Source organism: Pan paniscus, chromosome 16 (assembly GCF_029289425.2).
Source record: "Pan paniscus chromosome 16, NHGRI_mPanPan1-v2.0_pri, whole genome shotgun sequence".
NCBI lineage: Eukaryota > Metazoa > Chordata > Mammalia > Primates > Hominidae > Pan > Pan paniscus.
Genome location: NC_073265.2, coordinates 38,158,642 through 38,186,330, shown reverse-complemented (window position 1 = coordinate 38,186,330; position 27,689 = coordinate 38,158,642). Strand labels below are relative to the sequence as shown.

Genomic DNA, 27,689 nt, shown 5'->3' with positions numbered 1-27,689 from the left:
AGGAAGGGGGCTGCAGAGGAACCCTGACTCCTCAGCTGCCATCTGAAAGCACAGTTTAAAAGATCCCCCTTATCACTTCAGATTATATCACTACAAAACTCAAATAACTGGAGTTTAAACAAGATAGAGGTTTCCCTTTTTGTTCATGTTAGGTAGGTTGGCCAGGGATTCAGTCATCAATAACCCAGGATCCTTCCAGCTTTCTGTTTGGCCATCCTTAACACATGGCTTCCATCTTTGGGCTCATTCAAGATTGCAACAAGGCTGCTAGAGCACCCAGCATCATACCCATTTTCCAAGCAGCAGGAAGAAGGAATGGCAAATACAAACGGTGTACCTTCTGGCTGAGTCAGCCCCCTTTTAAATAGTTTTCCTTGAAGTCCTACCCAATAACATCCTCTCACATCTCCTTGGGCTCCTGGCTTCCAGGGAAGCTGAGAAATGGCAGTTTTTAAACTAGGTACATTGGGGATCTGTTAGTAAGGAAGAATGAGGGAAAGGAAAAGGAACAAAAGATGTAGGTAGGGCACACAGAGTCTCTGCCCTGGCCACCTAGGCTCTCATGCTTTAAGATGGATGCAACAGAGGTGGACACCACATGGTGTTGCACACAGAGCTGGGCAGAGCTTTGCAAGAGCCCATCCCTTTACCACTTGAAAGTTTGTAGGCTTAGATTGTTGAAAAATAAATAGACCTTTTTCTGAAGAAGACATAAAAATGGCCAACAGCTATATAAAAAGTTGCTCGGCCAGGGCAGAGACTCTGGGTGTCCTACCTACACCTTATGTTCCTTTTCCTTTCCCTCTTTCTACCTTACTAACAGATCCCCAATGTACGCAGCTTAAAAACTGCCATTTCTCAGCTTCCCTGGAAGCCAGGGGCCCAAGGAGATGTGAGAGGATGTTATTGGGTAGGACTTCAAGGAAAACTATTACTGATCATCAGGGAAATGCAAATCAAAACTATATGGGATATCATCTCACACCTGTTAAGAGGGCTATTATCAAAAAGACAAGAGACAATAAGTGAAGGTGTGGAGAACAGGGAACTTTTGTGCACTCTTGGTGGGAATGTAAACTGGCACAATCATTATGGAAAACAATATGGAGGTTCTTCAAAAAATTCAAAGTAGAACTGTCATATGAGCCAGCAATCCTATTGCTGGGTATATACCCAAAGGAAATGAAATCAGCATTTTGTAGAGCTTTCTGCACCCCCGTGTTCATTGTAGCATTATTCACAGTAGTCAAGATATGGAAACAACCAAAGTATCCACTGATGGATAAATGGATAAAGAAATTGTGGTATATATACAATGAAATATTATTCAGCCTTAAAAAAGAAGGTAATCTTGTCATTTGTGACAACATGGATGAACCTAGAGAACATTATTCTAAGTGAAATAAGCCAGATATAGAAAGAAAACTACTGCATGATTTCACTTATATGTGGAATCTTGTAAAGGTGGAATATATAGAGGCAGAGAGTAGAACAGGGGTTACAAGGGCCAGGGAGCGGGAGAAAATGGTGAGGTATAGGTCAAGGGGCCCAAACTTGCAGTTACATAGGATGAATAGGTCTAGAGATCTAATGTGCAGCATGAGGACTATTGTTAGTAACATTGGATTGTAGATGGAAAATTTGCTAAGGGAGTAGAGGTTGGGTGTTTTTACCCACATACATAAAGATTATTGAGAGGAATGTTTTTGGTAATGGTTGAATTGTCTATCTCAGTTCTTCAGTGAGACTTTCTGGAGGATATGGGATTTCAGAAGAATGTTAAAGGAAGTGATGCTATCAGCAGACCCTCTTTAGGTATTATGGGAATGGCTGGCTTAGAGCCAGCATGGTATCACCTACACTTGGTTTCCATTGATGTACGCATGAATGCCATTGGTCAGGGGAATTCAGGGCAATGGTTGAAGGTTTGGTGTGTAGTCAGTGACTGGGCAAGAAAAGAAGCTGCCTAACTTCTATGAAAATCTCAAGCCTGAACTACACTTCTTATTAGCTATAACCAACTGACCTCTCCCTGCTCCTAGACTCTTACTTCAGCATTCCTAACTTTTTGATTACTTACATCAATCTATGTCTCCTTCTAGAAAGTCATTACTTAATGTAATAACCAATGATAATAATTGATTATCATGAGACCTTCAAGCAATGTAAAAAAAATTGGATAATAATAACAAATAATTAATCATAATCCACTCATGCTAGCAGACTTTAAAGGAAAATAGAGATCTCCCTGTGCCCTTTTTTTCTCCTTAGCTAAAAATGCTGAGTTTTTTTTTTAAAGAATACAAGCTATAAAATAAGCAACTTGAATCTAGGATCCTATTTACATTGCATCCTGAAGGTGTCGGTTATTTAAGTTATAACAGCGTTATTTGAGTTTGATTCAAAAATCTATGTTCGATTTTAATGGGAACCTGATGTTTGTGATCGAATAGCTTAGCAAATTTCTATGCTTGCTTAGAGCTTTGTGCTGCGGGGTGATCTTGTTCAAGTCACTTAAATGCTTTGGAAATAAAGGGGTTGGGACAAATAGTGTCGTCCATCACAAAGTTTTTATGAATCTAGGCTTTTTGTTTTTTTAAAAAAATACTGACTAACAGGTCACCTCGTTCTAGCTCTGATCATGATGACCCTGTGATGTAATCCTGAAGCAACCCTACAGTTACTGAAGTCACAGGATCCTGCTGCTGTCCATCTTCACAGCATTGCCATTTACATAAAATTAGGCTCAATCCTGATTATTTATAAGAATATGACTCAAATACTGCATGTTCTCATTTATAAATGAGAATGAAATAATATGTACATGTGGGCATAGAGTTGAAATTGATAGACATTGGAGACTCAGAAGGGTGGGAGGGTGTGAAGGAGGTGAAGGATGAAAAATTACTTAATGAATACAATGTGAACAATTTGAGTGATAGTTACAGTAAATGCCCAGACTTCACCACTACCCGGTATATCCATGAAACAAAACTGCACTTGTACCCCTTAAATTAACACCAAAAGAAGATTCCCAGAAAGGTATCCAGACATGAGAAAAGGGCAACTGTATCTTCAACTTTCAAAGTTACTTGATTTTAATGCTTGAGAGAATCTGAATCATAATTAAAATAATTTATTTGAATCAGGTCTTTCACATTTCATGGGTAGTCTTCACTCCTGCCTCCCCAGGGACTGTGATCTCGCCATTATTTCTCTTCTCTCCTGTTACTGTCAAACTTTCTATCAATAAACATGCTCAAATCTGTTCTACCCTTAAAATAACACCCTCCCCTAAGCTTGTCTTGCCCCTCTTGTTAAAATATCAATTTCTCAAAACAAAAACAAAAGTACTATGCTTACCGGTTCACTGCCTCATCTCCATATCAAATTTTAAATCTCTTGCTACCTGGCTTCTACGTTGACTACTCCACTGATAATGTTCCACAGAAGCCAACAGTTGCCAAACTCCTATGAACATTTTCCAGTTCCTTAGCCTATTGACCCTCTCCACTGCCCTGAATTCAGTCAACAACTTCTTCCTCCATGGAGCTCTGTGTACCCTTGACTGCTGCTGTCTTATACTCTTCTGATTCGCTTTGTACATCTCTGACTTTTGTGTCTTTAGTAGACTGTTCTCTGCCTTCCCTTTAAATGCTGAGTGACATCAGATAAGCCATTTAATTTTTTATCCACAAAAAGTAGAGGAGTTGGAATGGATCATCTCTAAGGTCCCTTCGAGCCCTGGTGTGCTTTTAGTCATATTATCAGGAGTCAGAATTCACTGCTCCAGGTACAGACAACTCTTGTGTTTCATGTAAAAAGAAGTATAATGAGAAATGATTAACATTTGAGCTGCATTTCCGCAAAGCCGTATTGTTGACTGCTGCTTTTTCAAAGAAGTCATAAAAGCTGAAAACTAATACAGCATAATTCAGCAGTTTATCACCATGTGGGAGAATGACTAATGTGAGTCATGGTTTCAGTATAACGAACACTGACCATTCATTTAGGACTTCAGTGCTGTGACATAGAGGGAGAATGACGTCAATGAGGTTCTTTGCCCACATGGTCTCCAGACATGACCACACATTGAACATGCAAAGTCCTAGAGCGCTGGGGTTTCTATGCTTGCTTAGAGCTTTGTGCTGCGGGGTGATCTTGTTCAAGTCACTTAAATGCTTTGGAAATAAAGGGGTTGGGACAAATAGTGTCGTCCATCACAAAATTTTTATGAATCTAGGGTTTTTGTTTTTTTAAAAAAATACTGACTAACAGGTCATCTCGTTCTAGCTCTGATCATGATGACCCTGTGATGTAATCCTGAAGCAAGCCTACAGTTACTGAACTGTAACTGTGAATGAAACCACCCTCATACTGATGCTGCTACTAGGGACATCAACTTTGACCAGGCATGGTAACTGATGACAAAAATTTTGGCCTTTGACACTGCTGAGTCAAACAGAAAATGGAGTAGAAGAAAGAATTTGATGGAGCTGCTGTTTGTCTACCTTGTGGCAGTATTTGCAGATGCTCTCATTTGTGAATACACAGAGTTCCTCCAGTAAATATTTAATTAAATTGAAACTCGACATCCTAGGTACTGAAAGCTGAGTCAGGTTTGTGTGATTTTAGGGTGTAGGATATAATTATTTAATTTTGTTGAGGAGCTGATAATTGAGAATGAAGGTCAAAATATCCCAAAAATGTTCAATTGTAAGTGGATTATGTGTTGGCAGGAGAGACCATAAACACAGTGTCACTATTAGGTTAGATCATATTCTCAACTTAACTAGACAAGAATACAAAATATAATTGGTAGGTCATTCACTAAGCCATCCTGCAAGGGCATTGCCTTGGCTACAGCAGTAACCATAACCAACTTGATGGTGGACATGTTGGGCCACTGAGAAAATCGACAGGGCCCTGTGCTTAAGGTGTTCTTAGCAGACACCTAGAGCAACCTTGTCAGCATCTGTGTCTGGGCCCATCCTTCTGCTGCCCCATGATGGGTTGCACAGGGCTGCCGCCTCTTGGCTTCTCTGCCTAGGAGCCTTGGAATACCAGATGGGCTTCCAATGGCAGGCCTAGTCTTTAGATTAGCTTTGTCTGCACAGCTATGATCCTGGCTTTTTGCCTAACCTTTCAGAGCAAAGGACATCCAGCAAGACTCTCCTGGGAAGCAGATTAACTTCTGTGAGTCACTGCTCTTCCATCTCATTTATGATTCATGACCTGAGCTGTATTTTTAGCTTTTATTTATTTGGGTCTGAGAAGTGGGCTGGGTGGAAGTGTAGTTGGGAAACTCATGAAAGAATAAGAAGAAATTGGCGTCACATCTAAGCGAGGGTGGCCTGAAACTTGGTTACAGTCCTCAGACATTCAGCATAGTGTATTGAGAGCCTACTGTGTGTCACATATTGTGCTGGACTCCAAGAACAAAAGGGAAAATGAGAACCAGCTTCTGCCCTCTAAGAGCTCATTGAATTGTGTGGGCAGATGGTTAATTGGATGATTAATGTAATGTAGCCCCTGCTGATATCTCAGCCATATCCCTGGACATTAGTCATATTGAAGTATTTGGTATTTTTGGACCACCCCTTATTTTTGCCCTTACCTCTTGCACATGCTGTGCCCATTGTCTGGAAATTCCTCCACCATAATCTCTCATTGCCTGCCCTTCATAACTCGCCCCAGCATCCTTCCTCTGACCCTTCTTCCCTGATTCCCTGAGGCTGGTCTGGAGCCTCTCTGACACACTCCCATAGCCCCTTGCATCCAAGTGCTCATCACACTCCTATGGAGCGCCATTGATTAAGGTCCCTGCACAGTAATTGAGGCTTGTTTATCAGCTCCCCATACTAAGGCAGGTAGAACTGAAGACAATCAGGAACAGCAGTATAGTCATCCCACTGTAATGATGAACATATGCTGAGACCTTTGTATGTGCCAGTCACTGTGCTTAGCACCACACATGCATTACCTGATTGGATCCTCACAATAATCCTATGAAACACATAAACTATTGTTCTTGTTTTATGGATGAGGAAACTGAGGCTTTGAGAATTAAAGTTATTTGTCCAAGGTTTCACAGCCAGTACGTGTAAAGCTGAGATTCAAACCCAGGCCCTTCTGATTCTCAAAGCCCATGCTCCTAGACTCTATGCCATATTCCTTCTCCCCTCTCATGGTTATTGTATCAGTCAGGATAGGGCAGGTCATTCTATGTTAACAAGTAATGCCAACATCTCAGTGGCTTAGACAAAAAGGTTTACTTCTTGCTCATGTCATGGTCCGAGCACATTGGCTGGGGGCATCTGCTGTATGTTATTCTCACTCAGCAAAAAGGCTGAAGGTGGCTTTCTATCTGTGCCTCCCCAATTGCAAGAGAAAGGACATGTGACAAATCACTCCCACAGTGATATCATTGGCCGAATCAGGTGCTGTACCCAACTTCAAAGGGGCAGGAGAAGTGCAATGCTGCTGTGTGCTGGGAAGATGAAGAATTGGAATATTTGTGGAACGGTACTAATGACTCCCACAATATAAAAGAAAGGAGTGAGGGAAATAGAGAAATGAAAATAATAGAGGATAAAGTGTTCAGAGGAATAAGGGCCTTCCAGGGAATAGGAGAAAGCTTGCCTTTTTAAACCATAGGTCTCCAGTTAAACGGCTGCTGGGATAAATTATTCAGTTGTTCTTCCTGTAAGTTGCATTGTTAAGGCTTCTTCTCTTCTGAATGTATTAATACTTTGACACAACCTGGGATTTTGCTGGATCTATCAGGAGAGAGTAGTCAATTGCTATTACAAAAGCATCTTAATCTGAGTAGGGTCAGCTTTTGCAAGCCAGTATTCCAATTCTCATTTTCATTACGCAGAACCAGTCCCACCAGGTTAAAGACTTTCTCCAACAACAGAGAGTAGCATTCCTGGTTTCCTAGGATTAGGCCTACATGGTGATAAAGATCTTAAAAGTCTCTTAGGAGGCTTGGCTACAGTGCCAACACTTGCTCCTCCCCGCAAAAGACTTGGGTTAAAGCTATTGGTTGCAACTTTTAGATCTCAATAACAACATTAAAATTGAATATAAAATACAAGCCCTCAAGGAATTTCTGCAAAGAATATATTGGGAATATTTTGGTCAAGGAGAATTCACCTTTGTACAAAGCAATTCCTGTTTTCAGAGAACACAGAATGGCTGACACAGTATAAAACTGAGCACAATACTTACTGTCTTAGGTATTGGATGCAGCAATCTTTTGTCAAGTCACTATAAGTTATTGGATAATGTAAAACATTTGCTACATGCAGGGGGTGTCTGGCCTTACCACTCCTCTTTCTCTTCATGATATGGATAGATAGATCTATATGTGTATCATTTATATCTCTATCTATCTATCTATCTATCTATCTATCTATCTATCTATCTATCATCTATCTATCTATGTGTCTGTGTGATAGAGTACTACCTTCTATATATAATATATGCAAGGCATGAGTCTCCCCTAGATGGTAAACTTCTTTAGGTCAGGATCGGAGAGATGACATGGAACAGCAGCTTTAAACATCAAAAGATCTGGGTTCTTCTCCATTAATCAGCCCTGTGACTCTTGAGCACAGCATTGAACCTCTGAGAATCAGTTTTTCCATCTGTAAAAAGGCATCAGGGCCAGGTGTGGTGGCTCAGACCTGTAATCCCAGGTTTTTGGGAGGCCAAGGTGAGAGAATTCACTTGAAGTGAGGAGTTTGAGATCACCTGGGCAACATAATGAGACCCCATCTCTACAAAAATAAAAATAAAAAAGGAGATCACCTACCTATTCAGGTCTCATCACAGTTTCATTATGAGGCTCAAATGATATAATACTTTTGTGACTAAACAGAATATACATCTCTATTTGTGCAAAGGCACATGATGAATCACATAGCACAACTTTTCTGGCCATGCCCAGCAGCAGAAAGAGCCATTTGTGGCTCCCAACACATTGGTGTAAAGTTATTCCTAGGAGAAGTCATAACTCTCCAAATGCTATCAGTATAGTTTTTGCTACAGGGATGACCTCCAGCTGGGTGACTTTGTCTGTGCTCAAGTCTGTAGGCAGAGATGAAACCTCTCTTAGTTCAAACAAATTCCCCTGTGTAAGGGATTTTCAATGGGAGTAGGACTGTTGGAATGAGACAGTATATAGCTGCCTCACGGGATGCAGATGGTTGTCATACTTTCCTTGCCCACAGATGACCAGTACTTTTTTCAGAGAAATTGAAAGATTTCTTTGGACAATTGTAGGCAGCTCATTTCCCAGTGTATTAGTCTGTTCTCACATTGTTATAAAGAACTACCCAAGACTGGGTCATTAATAAAGAAAAGAGGTTTAATTGACTCACAGTTCTGCAGGCTGTACAGGAGCCATGGCTGGGGAGGTCTCAGGAAACTTACAATCATGGTGGAAGGCAAAGGGGAAGCAGGCACAAGCTTGGTTCAGCTTACTTTAAGCGGACTGGGAATAGAATCTTGGGGATGGAGACAATGGAGACTCTCTCCATCTGCAGGGGTGGAGTCCACTTAGCAGGGAAAGACATCGAAGGAGATGGATTGGGCCAAGTGAAAGGCCTTGCTCACTTCACAACCCTGCCTTTTGACTTGGGCAGGAACCCTGGAGAAAGGAGATCTGCCTTTTGTAAGAGCAAACAGAACACACAACTTACTGTTAGAAGGTTCCATCGTTATAATGACTAATGACTTACAGGGTTGAAATTTCCTGGTTGTTGAGTCTCCAATGTGAATGACTGAACAAATCCAGATTTTCAGGCTTTTAAACCTGGAGCAGAAGGAGGAGTTTTCAGCAAAAATAGATGTTTGTATTTTAAAAATATATATTCAAATTCAATCAACCAAAATATATTTGGAGGGTCTACTATGTTCTAGGTGTTGGGGATACAACACTCCCTGTTCTCTGCTACTAATCTTCTAGTAGGGGAGACAGATAGCCAACAAATACATAATAATTTCAGCAGTAAGTGCTCTGTAGAAAAGCAAATAAAAGAGGACACAGAATAGTGAAGAAATGGAAAGTGTTAGCACCTTTATGCTCCTTGATGCTATAGATTATAATATACATATTATTATATAATGCTACTATTATAGCATTCAAAGGTGCTATAAATTATTCCTAAGAAAAGTCCGTTTTTGCCAAGACCACTTGCACCTCCTCCTTAAAGTTGTGTTCCAAGCAGCTCATCTCTCTGTCCGTCTCACTGAGCTCTCTCTAAACTTGCTTCCCTATTCCAGGGCAGGAGATGCCCTACTCCCACTTCTTCAAAACCCTGCCCAGGTTTTCATTTGATTGGTGTTACACTAAAAGGGGAAGGATTTTCCATTCCCTTCTTACACGACCCACATTCCAACTCAAACCTGGCACAAGGAGGGCTTTGGCCAGCTTAACTTCAGGATTATTTTAATTGACAATATACCCCTTTAAGAAGGAACACATTACAAATGGTCCAGTTAGGATGCAGGTTATTTTGAGACTTCCTGAACATCACTTCTTGGCTAGTTCATTCAAATAAATCATTTAATTGCACTGTAAGAGGTGCTGGGCATAATGATGACTAAGACTCACTCCCTGCCCTTGAGAAGCCCATAGTCCAGCAGGAGGCATAGACATTGGAACAGATAAATTGCAGCACCACAGGGTGACTGCAACCTAGGGGTGTGACAAAGGTGTTCTGGGATCCCAAAGGAAGAGCAATGAACTCCACCTCAAGGCTACAGAATATTTCAAAAAACTGTAGTCACTGCTGATGCCTCATTCATTTATCCATTATTCATCCATTCATACATATTTCCTGAATAGTTTATATCAAGGATCACACACTGCCTGCAGATATTGCTTGTTTGGATTCCTTTTGTTGTTGTTGCTTCTTGGTAATTGCTTTATTGAGATGTAATTCACATACCATATAATTCACCCATTTAAAGTATACAATTCAATGGTTTTTTAGTATATTCACAGAGTTGTGCAACTATCACCAATTACAGAACATTTTTATCAACCCCCAAAGAAACCTTGTACCTGTTAGAGGTCACACTCCATTCCCCAAAAACCACATAGCCCTACTTTCTAGCTCTACAAATTTTTCTATTCTGGACATTTCACATAAATAAAATAAAATCAGTCTTTTATGATTGTATTTTTTCACTTAGAATTAATATTTTCAAAGTTCATTCATGCTGCAGCATGTATCAATACTTGATCGCTTTTTATTGCCAAATACTATTCCATTGCATGATATACTACCTTTTATTTGTCCATTCATCAGTTGATGGACATTTGGGTTATTTCTACCTTTTGGCTATTATAAATAATGCTGCTATGAACATTTAGGTGCAAGTTTTTGTGTGGACATATGCTTTCAATTTTATTGGGTATATTTCTAGGAGTGGAATTGCTGGGTCATATGGGTAATTCTATGTTTAACTGTTTGAGAAACTGCCAAGCTGTTTCCCCTAGTGGTGTTACCATGTTGTATTCCCACCAGCAATGTATGATGGTTCCAGTTTCTCCACATCTTCACCAACATTTATTTTCAGTTTGCTGATTTGTATTTTAAATTATAGCCATTCCAGAGGGTGTGAAGTTGTACCTCACTGTGGCTTTGATTTGCATTCCAATGGTAAATTATATTGAACATCTTTTCATGTGCTTATTGTCTATTTGTATATATTTCTTGGAGAAATGTCTGTTCAGATCTTTTGTCCATTTTTAAATTGGGTTATTTGTCTTTTTATCATTGGGTTGTAAGAGTTTTTTAATGTATTTTAGATGCAAGTTTCTTAGCAGATATATCATTTGCAAATATTTTCTCCCATTCTCTGAGTGGTTTTTTCACTTTCTTCTTAGTGTCATTTGAAGCACAAAAGAATTTAATTTTTATGAAGTCCAACCTATATATTTATTTCCTTTGGTTGCTGGTGCTTTTGGTGTCATATCTAAGAAACCATTGCCTATTCTGAGGTCCTGTGATTATGACTGTTTTCTTTAAGGAGTTTTACAGTTTTAGCTCTTATATTTAGGTCTTGTAACCATTCTGAGTTTATGTTTTGCTTATGGTATGAGATAGAGGTCCAACTTTTATATACAATTGCTCTGGTGCCATCGGTTGAAAACAATGTCATTTTTCCATTGAATTCTTTTGTCACCTTTGTCAAAATTCAATTGACAGTAAATTCAGGGGTTTACTTTTGGACTCAGTTCTATTCTACTAATCTGTATGTCTATCATTATGCTAGTACCACATTATCTTGATTGTGTAGCTGAGCAGTAGGTTTTGAAATTGGGACATGCGGATTCTCTAACTTTGTTCTTTTTCAAGATTGTGCTGATTATTTTGAAATTACACATGAATGTTAGGAAATTACACATGAATTTGAAGTTAGACATGAATTTTAGGATCAGTTTGTCAATTTCTACAAAGAAGCCATCTGAGATTTTGATAGGGATTCTGCTGAAGTTCTAGATCAGCTTTTGGGAGTATTACTATCTTAACATTATTAAGTTTTCTGATCCATGAACATGGGATGTTTTTTCCATTTATTTCACTTTTCTTAAATTTCCTTCAACAATGTTTTTCAGTTTTCAAAGTGTAAGCTTATCCTATCAGATTTATTCATAAGTATTTTATTCTTTTTGATCACATATTGCAAATGAAATTATTTTCTTAATTTTGTTTTGGATTGTTCATTGTGATTTGCTGGAATTAAAAATCAGGAAAACTTACAAATAAAGTCTGATTTCTGACCTCTTTTGAAAAATCACAGGGTCTGGTTTCCCAAATGGTAACGAGGGACTGGAATGATTGGTTTGGGTCTTGTTCTTTTTGTAGGCCATATGGTTCCAAGTTTGTCCTAATCTAGCTACTTTCTTATATCTAGTTTACTTTGCTCATTAATATATTTATTATTAAGCATTGAGTTTTTGGCCTTTATGATTATTCTTTTGGGAAATTTAAGTTAGATGAGATTCAATTTGAAAGAGCAGTTAATATTATTTAAGTCCTTAATGTGATTTTTTTATATGCATATCCCATTCTTTCTTAAAAGTTACCTCAAGCCATATCTTACTTGCTCATCTCAAGAATATTGTTGATCCAGGCTTTACACAGAGGATACAAAGAAGAAACAGACACCATTCTTGCTATAAAAGAGATACGGACACATTGACCAAGAAGTAGTTCCATATTAGCAAAGGAAGTTTTATTAAAGGTCTGCTAGAAGTTCATACAGAGTATAGAAGAGGGCCCAAAGAAGATCAAGGCTGCAGGTAGGGATGGGGAAGAAGAGGAGAGATCTCATAAAAGAAGTGACTTTGCATTTCCTTGTGAATGATGAGTAGGTGTTAATAAGATGGACATGGATAAGAAGGACATTTCAAGAGGGAGGAGCAAAGGAAGGGGTTGTTCTGAATTTTGAAGCATGGTGAGTTCAGGCAAACGACCAGAGTGCAAAATGAGAGGGCAAAAGCGGGGAGGAAAAGGCTAAAGAGTTCAGCAAGAGCCAAATCATGAGAGGCCCTGTACATCATTCTAAGAAAGCTGGATCTTTTCCTGAAGACTAGTGTTTTCTCCAAAGTGTGATTCCTGGACAACCTGTAGTAGAAGGACCTGATTGCTTATTAAAATGCAGTTTCACAGTCTTACTGAAGAAGAATTTCTCAGAGCCTGGGAATTTTATTTTTAAAATCTGATTTGTAAGTTTCCCTGGTGATTCTTAAGTTCTCTAAAGTTTGGGAAGCTCTGCTTTAAGGATGGGGGTCTTGGGAGTGTTTTAAGTGAGAATGATTGGGGGATCAGACAGAATGATAACATGCCATATATGTGTTTTAGTAATGTGCTGGCTGCACTGGGAAAGGCAGATTCAAAAGGTGGGACACCAGAAACCCCATCTTAGGGAGGGCCATATTCTAAAGTCAACAGTAGAATAAAACTCAGAATAAAGAATACACTGGATCATCCTTGAAATCTCCAACTCCCACGCATCTGGACGATCAATTGTCAGAATCAATGTCTTGTGTTTCTGTTTGCATTTATGGAGAGATACTCTTTCTCTGGGGCAGAGTATGTCTCCAAAAATGCAAACAGAAACACAAGACATTTATTATTGCAAACAGAAACACAAGACATTATTTAACTCTCCATAAATTCAGATACTCTTTCTCTGGGGCAGATAGTTACCCTACTCTCTGGCAAGTAGGGTTGAAAGACTGAGGAGATAACAAAGGGGCTAATCTCTCGCTTTCTGCCTGCCAAATGGATGCAGTTGAATTCATATGTTTTGCCCATGAATATGATGAGACCCCAGTATTGCAATTGAGAGAAAGAATGTGCCTAAACTTGGATAGTAAATGCTGGGGGTAGTGTGCAGAGTTCAGGGAAGAAGACAGGGAAGTTATGATGATGATAGGGAGATTGAAAGGATGCGGCTTACCTCTTGATTGGTTGATGGATTTGAAAAAAAAGTAAGAGTTGACTTTTCTGGTTTATGTAATTAGGTAGATAGTGATACTATTGGTTTAGATCAGAAATGTAAGCAGAGGAATAATTTGAATGTATTGAATTTGAGATGCAATTAGAATATTCATGTGCCAATACACATCTGAAGGTGGGAGAAAACCTGGGCTAAAAATGTGTGTGGCATGAGCATGAGGTAGTAATTGAAAGCAAAGGAGTGTACATGCTAGAGACTGATTTTATTAGACTAGAGTAGAACCTAGGAATCAGAATTTTTAATACTTCCCAAGTGATTCTAATATGCAGTCAGGGTTGAGAATCACTGGTATAGGGAGAGAAGGAACCATTGTTTTTAAAAAATAAGAAACTAGCAAAGGAGACTGAGAACGAATAGTCAGAGAAGATGAGGAATTGGAGAAAATGTTCTCAGGAAAGCTAAAGAAGAGAGTTCAGAGGAAAATGAAGGGATTGAGTAAAGGTCGACAGCGGTAGGTGACCCCAATAGGTGAGTAGGAAAACAAAAATCGTTCACTAAAGGAACTTTGAGGAAGTAGTTGGTGAGGCCAGAAACTTTACTATTGTGAGTTGAGGCATGAGTGAAAGGATGAAAGTGAGACAGTGTTTCAAGGTTATGAAGGGAATGTCCCTGTTTCTTACTCTCCCATTTTTTTTAAATGGGAAAGACTAAAAATTATTTAAAGGTGGCAGAAATATCCTGCTGTGTTTTCCTGCCATTTTGGTGGTCTCTACCATTGTTGAACATTTATTGCATGAAGGTCAGACCCTCCTTATATCATAGTTGATTATATACTGTTCTTCAGTGTTTGTTTTTAATTCATTATTTATTTTTTATTTACAGACAGGGTCTCGCTCTGTCCCCCAGGCTGGAGTGCAATGGCACCATTGTAGCTGACTGCAGCCTTAAACTCCTGGGCTCAAGTGATCCTCCTGCCTCAGCCTCCCAAGTAGCTGGGAAGTGATTTTCTTCCTTGTCTTAGCACTCTTATTATAAACTTACCAAGTGCAGGGCCTGTGCCTTAAACTTCTCTTGAAAAATATTCTCCCATACTCCTAGCCAAGATGCAGGTATATTCTGAGAAAGGGAATAAGCCACGTATAAAAAGAGATTTCACCCTACTCAATAAAACTGTGGTTCTTATAGATGAAGTAGTGAGCTTTGCTTATTTTATTTTTCAAATCTAAACTAATACTACTACTTATTTTTAAAAATAAATATGTTTACACTTATTTGTATAAACAGTACAAAAGTATAAAGTAAAAAGTAAAATCCTGCCTCTCTCCCATTTCCAAAAGCAACCACTGTTAGTTTCTTATTATCTGCAGACCTTCTTTCTGAGAGTATAAGAATATGTATCTTTTTTTCTTTAGGTAGCGTGCTTGTAGTCATCATTCTGTAAGAGAGTTAGGATGAGACTTCCCATAAGTAACTATCATTCCTTTCCTCTGAAAATCCCAGTAATTTCTTCTCTGGAGAGCAAAGCCCAAGATACACATGGCCATAAATAGGCTGTTCACCTCTCCCTGGGAGCAAGTGGTTGAAGCTCAGACAGTACAAAAATATTATGACTGCCTTGGGGCATAAAGGGAGGAAGCGAGTTGGGAGTTAGGTAAATCTATGCTGGGGGCTGAATGGGCAGGTTGTCTGAGCAACGCTGAGCTCCGCTGCTTTCCCACTGTTCCTGTAAGGCTCCAAATAAAGGTCTTCAGTGTCCTCTCCTCACCACAGGGTGGGGAATTAGGGAATGTCCTCTGTCTCACCTCCTGCAGTTCCCAGAGCAGTTTGGATTCACATCTGCTGTTACCATTGTGGTCCCCCGTCTCGACACTGTTCACCGTGTTCCTGGGTAGACCAAAGGGAGGGTAGTGGCAGCCAGCAGGATAACTCCTCTTTTCACTTTTTCTGTTACACAGGGTCCTAGCAATGGACTGCAGACTCTAGAATAAACCCTGATTCAGTACCAGTGAATAAATGAAACTGAGCCAGGCACTTCTCTTTAATAGGCTTCAATTTCCTCATCTCTTAAAGAAAGTTAGCAACAATGACTAATCTCATAAAAAGAAAAGATAGGTCATCTCTTTTCATGGTTGTCCTATCTGAATGGGGCCAGGTTTCTTAAGAACAGAGCCCATGTCTTATGCAGATCCGCATTTAATACGTGAATGAGAAGTATTGTCATCTCCAGTTTATAGCTAACAAACTAAACTTCTCCTCTCTCGGGCCTTGATATTCAGCCACTATCTGCTTATGCAGTCATCAAACACCTAAATAAAGAAGTGGACAGAGTATTTTTATGCACCGCCCCCTCCCCGCTTCCTCACCACGGTGTTTTTTAAGTGAAATGGATTGTGTGAGTCAATGGGAAGACTCACTCCATTCTTGTCTTTGGGGTAATTGTGGCAAAAATCAGTTGTGGTTTTCTCAACACATGCCCACAGTGGAAGGGGACTTGTCCTCATTGTCAATCATCTCAGGCCATGACTCATGTTTTTCCAGAAACTTCTGTTCAAATGACACACCTCAGAGGCCCCCTCCTGCCACCCTTCATCTCAGCCCCTATTCATCACTGATTGATTATTGATTTACTTGTTAATTTGCTTGTCTAGTATCTCTTTTTATTCCCTTGGCTATAACCACCGTAAGAGTAAAGATCACAGTCACTGCCCTATTCCCTGCAACAGGGAGTCACCTGTGCCATAGCTGACAGACAAGTGTATGAATCAAAACAGAGGTTCACATGAAGGGAAGGGGATCCCGAAGCAATGCTTGGGCTTGCCTTAGTCCGAAGCAGATAAGGTGGTTATAACCATGAAGTGTGATTAAGAATGAAACCGTGGAGGAATTCCTCTCACCCCCAAGACACTAAAAATTCCTCTCCTCATTGATAACCAAAATGAATGGCAACTTATTTAATAACTGGGCTGAGAATAGCCTTCACTTTGACACTCTCCTCACGTGGGTCTCAAACTTGATCAGCCTTGGGTGTCCTTGTTCCAGCTGTTTCCGTTTGTCCCTTTGTCCCCCTCCTGTTCAGACATTTCTGTCTGAACAGAAATGTCTGTTTCTGTTCTGTACTCTCCTTTCCTTTTAAAGTTCCCACTGTCAACTCTATCATCCAGGGCTGTTCCCACCCAGAGCTTATAGCCCGCCTGAGAAGTAGGGCACATTCTTGCCAGCTTCCCACTTCACTACAAAACCTCCTCGGTCTAGGTTGTGTGTTGCCACTCCAAAATGAAGAACAACAAAAATACCAAACATGAAGTACATTGCTGAGAAATCTAGAAACCTTGCAAAGACGTTGTTCTGGCCTGTAGCACCTGAGGCTGAGTCCTGGGTGCTCTTGTACTCCTGAGTGGAGAGACCAGCCAAGCCTTCACCTCCCTCCGTCCCTCGGCTCGCCCTAGCCCCCACTCATTGTAAAGGTACAATTGAATTGAACAAAAGATGCTTCATTCATTCTTTCAACAAGTGTTTATCGAGTGCCCACCAGATCCTAGGCACTGTTGCAGGGAATGTGGCAGTGATTGTGATCTTTAATCTTATGGTGGTTATAGCCAAGGGAATAGAAAGAGGTACTAGACAAGCAAATTAACAAGTAAACCATAATCAATCAGTGATGAATAGGGGCTGAGATGAAGGGTGGCAGGAGGGGGCCTCTGAGGTGTGTCATTTGAACTGAAACCTGAAAGATGAGAAGGGGTTTGTCCTGCAGAACAGTGTAGGAGAGCCAGGCGGACAGAATGTCAAGTGCAGGGAAGAGCTGGGGTGTATTTGAAGAGTAGAAAGGAGGCCAATGTGGCAGCAAAGTGTGTAAGGGGACAATGACACAGATGAAGCTGAAGGGGTGAGCTGGGGCCAGGAACCCCAGGGTCTAGGGGTTTATAGTAACGAGCTTGTTTTGATCATAGATGCCAGGGGTTTCATGTGGTGGAGGAACATGATCTGATATAAAGCTTTGAAGAACCACCACAGCGGAGTGTGAAAAATGTAGGTGCTTTGTCACCTTTTCAAAAAGTGTGCACGGATGGGCCAGTTGGTATCACCTTGTCTTCAATCGGTGATTTACAGCTAAAGGGAAAGATGATACCAACCTCCTCACCAACAAGACCTCCTGGGGGTATTGGAGGGGATTCAGGCCTGCTCTCCAGCCTGTGTGGGGAGTCCACTCTTTCCAGAGCCAGGACTGCAGGATATAGGGACGAAGACCTAGGCTCTGGGGTGGAAGAGGGCGCTGGAAGCCACCAAAAGCCAGAGAAGTCAGTGAAGACATATGGACAATCTTTTCATGCCACCTGGACGTGGAGCTTGGATGCTTGGAATTTCCTTTCTTGACAATTCTGAGATGGGCTTTCTAACCTACTTCCTATATCTAGCTTTCTTCTCCTAATAACACTTACAGTTGAAGAGAAATCTCTAGACACAACTTCCTTAAGGTACCCAAGGCTTGGGAAGATACGTGTTATTGGGACAGAGTAAAATATCCAAAATGTTTCTTACTAGTGTGATGGGGACAGAGTAAAATATCCAAAATGTTTCAGTACTAGAGATCCCAAGAGGAGTGTAACTTAGTGTGACTAACAGGAGTCTGGATGAGACTGGCAGGGTGATTGTCCCGGCCAGCATGCTCTTCCCAGCACCAGGCTCCAGGCAGCACTCGGTGCATCAAGGAGTTCTATCTGCACAATCTGCTCAGAAATACTATTATACAGCAGGACGCGGTGGCTCATGCCTGTAATCCCAGCACTTTGGGAGGCCGAAGTGGGCAGATCGCTTAAAGTCAGGAGTTTAAGACCAGCCTGGCCAACATGGTGAAACCCCGTCTCTACTAAAAATACAAAAATTAGCCAGGTGCAGTGGCATGCGCCTGTAATCCCAGCTACTCAAAAGGCTGAGGCAGGAGAATTGCTTGAATTTGGGAGGCAGCGGTTGCAGTGAGCCAAGATCGTGCCACTGCACGCCAGCCTGGGTGACAGAGTGAGACTCCATCTCAAAAGAAAAAAAAAAAAGAAATACTATTATACAAGAAGTGTTTGGGTAGGTGCCCCTCCCCACCAGCTCCTGACATCTTTTGACAGTGTTTTTGCCATTCCCAAGCATAGAGAGGCTGGAAAGCCTCCAAAGGAAAGCTAAACAGGGAGCATATCATTTCCAAGGAGACAACAGATCACTTTCAATTGGACTTCTTAGCTCTAATAACATTTCTAAGGCAATTCTCAAAGAAGCACTCTCCCTCCTCAACCAAAGCTCTTCTGGGAGGATTGACTCTCACAGCCTCACCTGGCAAAGCTACACAGAAGACTACTAAGTCCACGTCCCTAGGCTGAATCCTCTGAGGTCTCTAGAATCCAATTTTCAGCTGCCAGCCTGTTATTTCCTGGATACCCCACCAGTGCCTTAAGTCAACAGCTCCCAAACCAATTCATCATCTTCCCTTCTCCTGGCTTTCCTGTTTCTGTTGATGGCATCACTGTTCCCTCTGCTACCCTGGCTGGAAACATCTGAGTGAGTCATCCTTGACTCATCCTTCTCTCTTGTTCTCCATATCAAATCAACTGCCGAATTCTGTAGTATCTGTTTCCATGATGTCACTTGAATCTGTCCCGTCCTTCCTATTGACACCATCCCTCTTCAGTGTGGGCTGTCATTACTTCCCTCTCCACAGGATCATCCTAACTTATTCCCTCACCATTAACCCACCTTCATACTGCCGCTGACTTAAGCCTCCTCCAACACAGATCTAATCGCATCACGCCTGCCATGGATCCTCACTGCTGCCACACTAAATATAAACCATCTTTCAGCTTTATAAGTCACAATTCCCTTTGCAATACATGGTGTTCGAGCTAACCATACTAATCACTGATGCAGCACATGACTTTTGTCCTGTCAAGAACCCCCTTAATATTTAAATCAGCTGCAAAGGATGATAAGATCTTATATTACTAAGTTTGGTATTCTATGCATTTATATGCTTGTTCTATCCACTTAGAAGATTTGACATTCCTGTATTCTTTATCTCACATTTATTTTTGCTTCCTCTACTATTTAGGCCTTTGTATGTACCAGGCGTTGTTCTAAAAGCTTTATTTATATGTAGGAAATAATTTCACTCTCCTAACAATTCCTATTGTATCCCCATTTTACAAATGACAAAACTGTGAGGCACAGAAGTTAACTTGCTGAGGTTCAGGTTCCATAACTAAGAAGTAGCAGAGCCAGGATGCAAATTCACATGATCTGGCCCCAGAGCCCATGATCTTAACCACTGAACCCACATTTGTCTTTGTTACTTGCGTTATCTATATTATGGTTTGGATTTAACTGGTGTTTTGTAATTGAATTGAACCTTTAGGCATGTGTCCATTAACAGTCAGAAATAACAATGGTAGGCAGAGGGTGCAAATGTAACTTGATAGCAGAAGCTGATTTTAGGTGCTTCCTGGGAAGTTGCTGTGAAGCTAAGAGACAGCTTCTTGGAATTTTTGTCCTACTTCTTTTTTTTCTTCTTATTGTAGTACATGGGCTGTATTGAAGTGCTGCAATCAATGAGATCACTGGATTTTGGAATGAGAACCCAAGTTACAAGGTAAGAAGCCAAAAATGGGAGGGGCTTTGAGGAGTATGGTTTAAAGTCACAATAATTTCTCCCACAGGAATTTTATGCAAACCTTCCAATTCATTATGCACTTTTATTCATGCGACTGGAGTGTAGAAGGCTCGCCCAGTGACCTTCAATGAGTGGCTTGATCTCATTGTGTGAAAGATTTCTCAACTGTGTGGCAGTGCATCTGTGTTTCATGTGAGGATGAATAAGATGATACAGTCTACAGAAATAGCTGGTTTCCCAGGTACCAAAAGTATTTAAAATTATGCCTGGCAGGAAGCCATTACAGAATCAGACCTGTCAAGGAAGTAGCAGAAAATAAGACCAAGTAAGACTTTCAACATGAGAAAGCCCAAGCTTTCCCCAAGCTCTTCCTGACGTGAAAAACTGCTTACTCCTTGTCTGGGTCTCCCTCCTCTATGTACAGTGAGCTAGATGGAACAGTGGAATCAGGGAAGTTTTACCCAGGGTGACCCCAGGGAGCTTAGGGGAAGAAATCAGAATCCCTGTTACGTGGAGCTCAAGTCAGAAGCAGAAATACAAGGCATGGTTCATTAAAGCTAAGCCCAAAGCAAGGACGGAAAGAAGGAGTGAGTGCAGATTGGCAGCTGGAAAAATTGTGAAGTGAGGGAGATGAGGTGAGAGGACTGGGTCGATATGAGTAGTTCAGAATGAAGACTTGGGCATCCATTGGATGTGGTGCCAAGGTGTGTCTCAGGGGCATGCCACAGTAGATCTGTGCTTGCAGGCCTCCTGTTCTGAAGGTGAATGTTTTCATGTAGAGAATAACTCTCCCTAATGCTCATCCCATGAAATTCTAGGCCTAGAAAAAGAAGTATCCTGTGGTCAAAAAATGTAGCGAAAGGAGCCACATCACTCTTTAGGAGACTACAGTATACAATAGTATATTGAAGACTCTGAGCCTGGTGCAGTGGCTCACGCTTGTAATCCCAGCAACTCAGAAGGCTGAGGTTGGAGGATTGCTTGAGGCCAAGAGTTTGAGACCAGCCAGGGCAACATAGTGAGACTCCATCTCTACAAAAGTAAAAAGAACATAGCCAGGCACGGTAGCACATGCCAGTAGCCCCAGCTACTCAGGAGGCTGAGGCTGGAGGATCACTTGAGCCCAGGAGTTCAAGGCTTCAGTGAGAGATGATTGTGCCAATACACTCCTGTGTGGGTGACAGCAAGACCCTGACTCTTAAAAAAAAAAAAAAAAAAAAAAAAAAAGACTGAGTAGTCCTGTGCTGCTATAGTTGAAAAAACTCTACCCCTCAAAATTTTCTTTTTCTTTTTTCTTTTTTTTTTTTTTTTTTTTTTGAGACAGAGTCTCACTCTGTCTCCCAGGCTGGAGTGGTGCAATCTTGGCTCACTGCAACCTCCACATCACATGTTCAAGCAATTCTCCTGCCTCCGCCTCCCGAGTAGCCGGGACTACAGGTGCCCGCCACCACACCCGGCTAATTTCATATTTTTAGTAGAGATGGGGTTTCACTATGTTGGCCAGGCTGGTCTTGAACTCCTGACCTCAGGTCATCCACCTGCCTTGGACTCCCAAAGTTCTGGGATTAAGGCATGAGCCACTACACCCAGCCTTACCTTAAGATTTTCTAAACTTATTGGGCCTTGGATCCTTTTCTCGTATAACAGAAATGTACATCCTAGGGTTCCATGAAATGTGCCTTAGGAAATGCTGATTGAGACTCTCTGCCTTATGATGCATTCAAATCTGCCTTTCCAAACCTCTCTCAACCTATCCTTGGTATTTCCTCTGGAGTCAAACATATTATATAATCCTGTTTTTTGTACTCTTGGTACCTACACTGGCACATGGCAGAGGCTCAGTGGATATTTATTGAATAAATTCATGGTTCCACCTGACTACACTTCCAGTATTTGCAAGCAGCTACATTTCTTCTCCCCTTTAAATCTTCTCTTACACATTGTCAGTGCCTTCAATTACTCTTCAAGTGACATGGTATCTAGACTACTTTCCAAACTGTTAGCCCTACTTTGATGGACATATTTCAGGGTTTACTCCATTTTGAAGATTCTTAATCTTGAGACATTTTTTCTTCCAATCCTGAGCAGGCTACAGATGAGAGAAAGAGGGCTGATACCCCAGGTTGGCACAGGACAAAGGAATCCCCACTGTCCTAACCTGAGAGCTATGGTCTGAATATGTCCCCTCAACATTTATGTATTGAAACTTAATTCCCAGTGTGAAAGTATCAAGAGGCAGGGCCTTTAGGAGGGGATTAATTCATTGGCCAGAGCCCTCACGAGTGGGATTAGTGATCTTATAAAAGGTGCAAGGGAGCATGTGAGGATGCAGCAAGAAGAACCCGGCTGAGAAGCAGCGTGAGCCTTCATCACACACCAGATCTACTGGTGCCTTGATCTTGGACTTCTCAGCCTCAAGAAGTCTAAGAAATACATTTCTATTATTTATTCATTACCCAGTCTGGGGTATTTTGTTATAGCAGCAGGAATGGACTAAGACACTGAGGATGACTAATCTTCTGTTCATTCACCCATTCATTCATTGATTCTTTCTTTTTCACTCGAATGTTTATGGAGTATCCATAAAGTGCCTGAAACTGTTCAAGTGAATAAGACAAAGCCTCTACCCTCATGGAATTTACACTGTTGCTGGGGAAACAGACTATAGGCAAGGAAACAGGTAAATAAGCAATCTACTTTCAGATAGGAAGAAGTGCTTATTTACTGCATCAAAAAAGCAGGGAAGGAGGATAGAGATTTAGGTGGTGGGTTTTTAAATTTTATTTTATTTTCTAGTTATAAAATATTGCATGTTTACTTAGAAGATTTGGAAAGTACAGAAAAGTATGAAAGAGAAAATTACTCAGAATCTTACCTAGAGAGGGTGTCTATTAACAGTCTGTGTTTTAAATCCATTTCCAGTATTTTTTTCTATACATGAGCTTACAAAGAATTTTACACAAAATCTGAACAATAGTATATACTAAGTCTCCCATATTGAGCAATTTCCTGTTGCTAAAGATTCTAAGGCATGTTTTATCATGGTAAAATACACATAACAAGATTTACTATTTTAATCATTTATAAGTGTATAGTTCAGTGGCATTAAGCACATTCACATTGTTGCGCAACTATCGTCACCATCCATCTGCAGAACTTTTTCATCTTCCCGAAGATGAAAAACTGTACGCATTAAACTCTGTACCCATTAAACAGTAACTTCTGGCCAGGCGTGGTGGCTCACGCCTGTAATCCCAGCACTGGGAGGCTGAGGCAGATGGATCACTTGAGGTCAGGGATTTGAGATCACCTGATCAACATGGTGAAACCCTGTTTCTACTAAAAAAATACAAAATTAGCCAGGCATTGTGGCACACACCTGTAATCCCAGCTACTTGGGAGGCTGAGGCAGGAGAATTGCTTGAACCCGGGAGGCGGAGGTTGCAGTGAGCCGAGATTGCACCATTGCACTCCAGACTGGGCAACAAGAGCAAAACTCCATCTCAAAGGAAAAAAAAAAAACAACGATAACTTCCCATTTCTTCTTCCTCCCCAGCCCCTGGCAACCACTGTTCTACTTTTTGTGTCTATGGATTTGACTGGTCTAGGTACCTCATAAAAGTGGAAACATACAGTATTTGTTCTTTTCTGTCTGGCTTATTTCCTTTAGCACAATGTATTCAAGATTAATTCATCTTGTAGCATGTGTCAGAATTTCATTCCTTTTTAAGGCTCAATACTACTCTCTATTGTATGTCTATACTACATTTTGTCTATTCATCCATCAGTCAATAGACAAATGGGTTGTTTTTCTAAAATTTTAATAACTGCATAACATTCTCTTCTCTTCCTCCGCCTCTTCCTCCTCCTCCTCCTCCTCTTCTCCTTCTCCTTCTTCGTCACCTTCTTCTCCTTCTCCTTCTTCTCCTCCTTCTTCTTCATATATAGAGACAGGGTCTCGATATTTGGCCAAGCTGATCTTGAACTTCTGGGCTCATGGGATCCTCCCACCTCAGACTTCCAAAGTGCTGGGATTACAGGCATGATCCACCATGCCTGGCCTCTTCTATTTTTCATCATTATAAGTAACGCTGTGATTAACATCATATATATATCTTGATTATATTTCCAAAGGACAAATTCTAGAATTAGGATCACTAAGTCAAACAATATAAATGTTTTAAAGGCTTTTGATATGTATTGCTGGATGGCTCTGCAGTCTATTTGTACTAATTGGTACCCCCTTTTCCCAGCCATTTATCTATTTTTATCTACTTAAAAAAATCTCTGGCCGGGCGTAGTGGCTGATGCCTGTAATCCCAGCATTTTGGGAGGCCGAGGCGGGCAGAATAATTTGTAGATTTTTATTTTTACATACACTAGAAACCTACCAAGTAAGATATAGGAAGTTACTAATGTTAAGAATTTGTAAATTAAAATGAGTGCATTATTCGAGTTTATCAAGAATGATCATTCATCATTTGGATGTGCAATATTACAAAGCTCCTGCTCATGCACAGTTGAAGGTAATTGGAATTCCCATGCCAGGCGCAGTGGTTCACGCCTGTAATCCCAGCACTTTGGGAGGCCGAGGCAGGCGGATCATGAGGTCAGGAGATCGAGACCATCCTGGCTAACACAGTGAAACCCCATCTCTACTAAAAATACAAAAAAAAAAAAAATCAGCCAGGCATGGTGGCAGGTGCCTGTAGTCCCAGCTACTCAGGAGGCTGAGGCAAGAGAATGGCGTGAACCCGGGAGGCGGAGCTTGCAGTGAGCCAAGATGGGGCCACTGCACTCCAGCCTGGGTGACAGAGCAAGACTCCATCTCAGAAAAAAACAAACAAACAAACAAAAACTCCGTAAACTTGTAAGTCTATATTTCCCTATTATTTTGTAAATAGTAAAAGGTGAACTGTTTTTTTTTTTCCCCCTCTGCTTCAAGGATTCAGTTATGTCTAACATACACACCAAGGGGAAGATATCTGGTATGGCATCTGGATATTGTTTCTTGTAGATGTGTCTATACATGATTCAGGCATGGCTGATTGTGTTCTAAGCAGTTATGGAAGCTCGAGTGTGATGGTCTTTTATTTTTAGATCTGGTGGTCAGAAAGTCCTATCTAAGGAGAGGACATTTGAGCTAGGGCCTGAATAAAGTAAGGGATCCAGCCATGAAAGTATCTGAGAGAAGAGAGCTGAAGGCAGAGGGAAGATGGCCATGGACATCATGGGTCCATGGTGGCAACATTTCGGCAGGGAGTTTGATAAAAATGTGAGAGAGGTCAGGCATGGTGGCTCACACCTGTAGTCCCAGCACTTTGGGAGGCCAAGGTGAGAGAATCATTTGAGTCTTGGAGTTTGAGACCAGCCTGAGCAACAGAGTGAAATCCCATCTCTACCAAAAATAAAGCATGGTAGTGCAAGCCTGTAGTCCCAGATATGCTATAGGCCAAGGTGGGAGGATCACCTGAGCCTGGAAGGTCAAAGCTGCAGTGAATTGTGACCACACCACTGCACTCCAGCCCAGGTGACAGAGCAAGACCCCACCTCTCCAAAAAAAAAAAAAAAAAAAATTAAAAAAAATTTTTAAGAGTGTGAGAGGGTGTGCATCTTCTCCCAAGAGTGGATGCAAAAACATTCAACCATCAACTCAGGAGAGGGAAAGTCTGACTGGAGGGGAGGATCAAATTTTAAAATGTCCTATGGTGTCAAGTGGTCCTACTTGAAGTCTGGAGATTCCAGCCACCAGTAGACTGGGGACCTTATCCAGGGTGGGTCTTGAAAGCAGTGAGGCTGATTTCCAAGTGCCAGAGCCAGACATCAGTCCCTTGCTTCAAAATCCTGTCCCCATCCCAGCTTCTTGAACTATTTCCCTGGGGCTTGTTGAATTTAAAATGCTGTGACTTGCAGCTACTTGGGTGTGAGAGCAGACCTGGGACGCCCTGACCCAGAAGGGAGAAGGAAAAACCCCGTCAAAGAAGGGTAAATTTAAAAAAAGGGAAAAGATATAAAATAGATTATCTCTCACTTTAAAGAATTAGCAAAAAATCAAACTTTGCTGAACAGAAAAATTATATTGCAGAATTCACCTCTGACTTCCTTTTAATGGTGAATTCCTTGGTGTTTCAAATAACGTTTTGTATGGAAATAAATTACTTTCACATTTTTTTCTCAGGAGCTCAAATATTGCTGAAAGAGAGGGTGATCTTTGAAACTCTTCTTTCAAACTCTAGGTCTTGAACTAAATAGGACTATGAGCTAAATGAAAAGACTTTATAAACATAAAAAAATTTAAAGAAAAAATGGAAACGATGCAATAGTAATGTTTAATAAGAACATCTAAGACAATCGGTAACAAAACAACCTGAATAGTGGTTGAACATCAAAAATACATTGCAGTTGAAAGAAGAGAGAATGACAAAAAAGGAAAAATTAGAAGGAAGAACAGTATTTGGGAGGTTGGGTGGGAAATAGAGGTTGTTGAGAAAGTGGTCCATATGGCCTTGAGAAACACACATTGTTGAATGAGCCAGTTTAAAGTCAAGGTGAGAGAATGTCCTATGGATACCACACTCAAATCAAATATTTCCATCCAGCTAACATATGGGGGAGTTGGGTGGGAGGGTGGTGGACGGGATCTTTTGTTGTGTTTTTTCAAAAAAAATTTCCATGGGCCAAGTTAGGATTTCACAAGAAAAAACTGTATTTTGTGTGATCATAGCTATCTTTAGACATTGACATACCACCAAACATAGAATAATTCAGGTGTGAATGCTGACAAACTGGTGTAAGTAATTACCGCTACAGATACAAACAACTGGAGGCTGATGTCTCACTCACTGTAAATATTTCACCATCTTTAGATTCCAAATATCAGGGAGACAGCAACATGAAATTCCTGGTAATAAAGGAGGAGCCATGATTAAGAGTCAGCCTTTGAAACAAAGGAGAAAGATGGAGCAGAATTCTTGCCTTTAGAGGGACCTTTCTGCCAACCATTTGAGGGCTGAATCCACAGACTTAGAACACAGAAAGTACTCAGATAAGAGCAGAGGAAAATAAAAGGACAAGAGGCCATTGACTTTCTCAGCCATTCCCCGGATGTCACCCCTTTCAAAGCTCTCATCTTGCTTCCCTACCTTGACTCTAGATTTAGTCCCTGGGGGAGCCACTTGAATGGCTTTTACTGTTGTTCCTCCACTAATTCTCACCCAGGCATTCATCCCCTTGGCTGATTCTGGACCAGATCTCCATTTTTAATAATAGAATATTCATGCAAAAGGGCAAAAGAGGAGGTTTTTACTGATAGTAAAGAGAAACAAGATCATTAGGAAAACAAAGGTTCCTAGCCGCAGTTGTCTTTAAAATGTCCGGAACTGGATCAAAAGGAAACAAGGGAAGAGAGAAAATGAAGATCATGCTAAGAATGACATTGTTACTTAATCTTTCCTATAAAAATGTATTCCTTATGTTTTTAAAAACACAGTTAAAGAAAATAAAACAATAACAACAACAAAAACACCTGACCAAAATCAGGAATCTGACACACACA

The 27,689-nt window shown here is 40.9% G+C and overlaps 1 protein-coding gene across 4 annotated transcripts in view; it reads left to right on the top strand.

The window, feature by feature from the left end:
* SHC4 (SHC adaptor protein 4) overlaps positions 1–27,689 on the top strand; it is a 159,848-nt gene that overhangs the window by 40,328 nt on the left and 91,831 nt on the right. For all 4 annotated transcript variants that reach the window (XM_055098722.2, XM_055098721.2, XM_055098720.2 and 1 more), the window contains one exon: positions 20,043–20,113. In XM_055098722.2, the coding sequence (XP_054954697.1) occupies positions 20,046–20,113 (68 nt within the window). In that variant the 5' untranslated portion in view covers positions 20,043–20,045. The remainder of the gene's footprint in view (positions 1–20,042; positions 20,114–27,689) is intronic.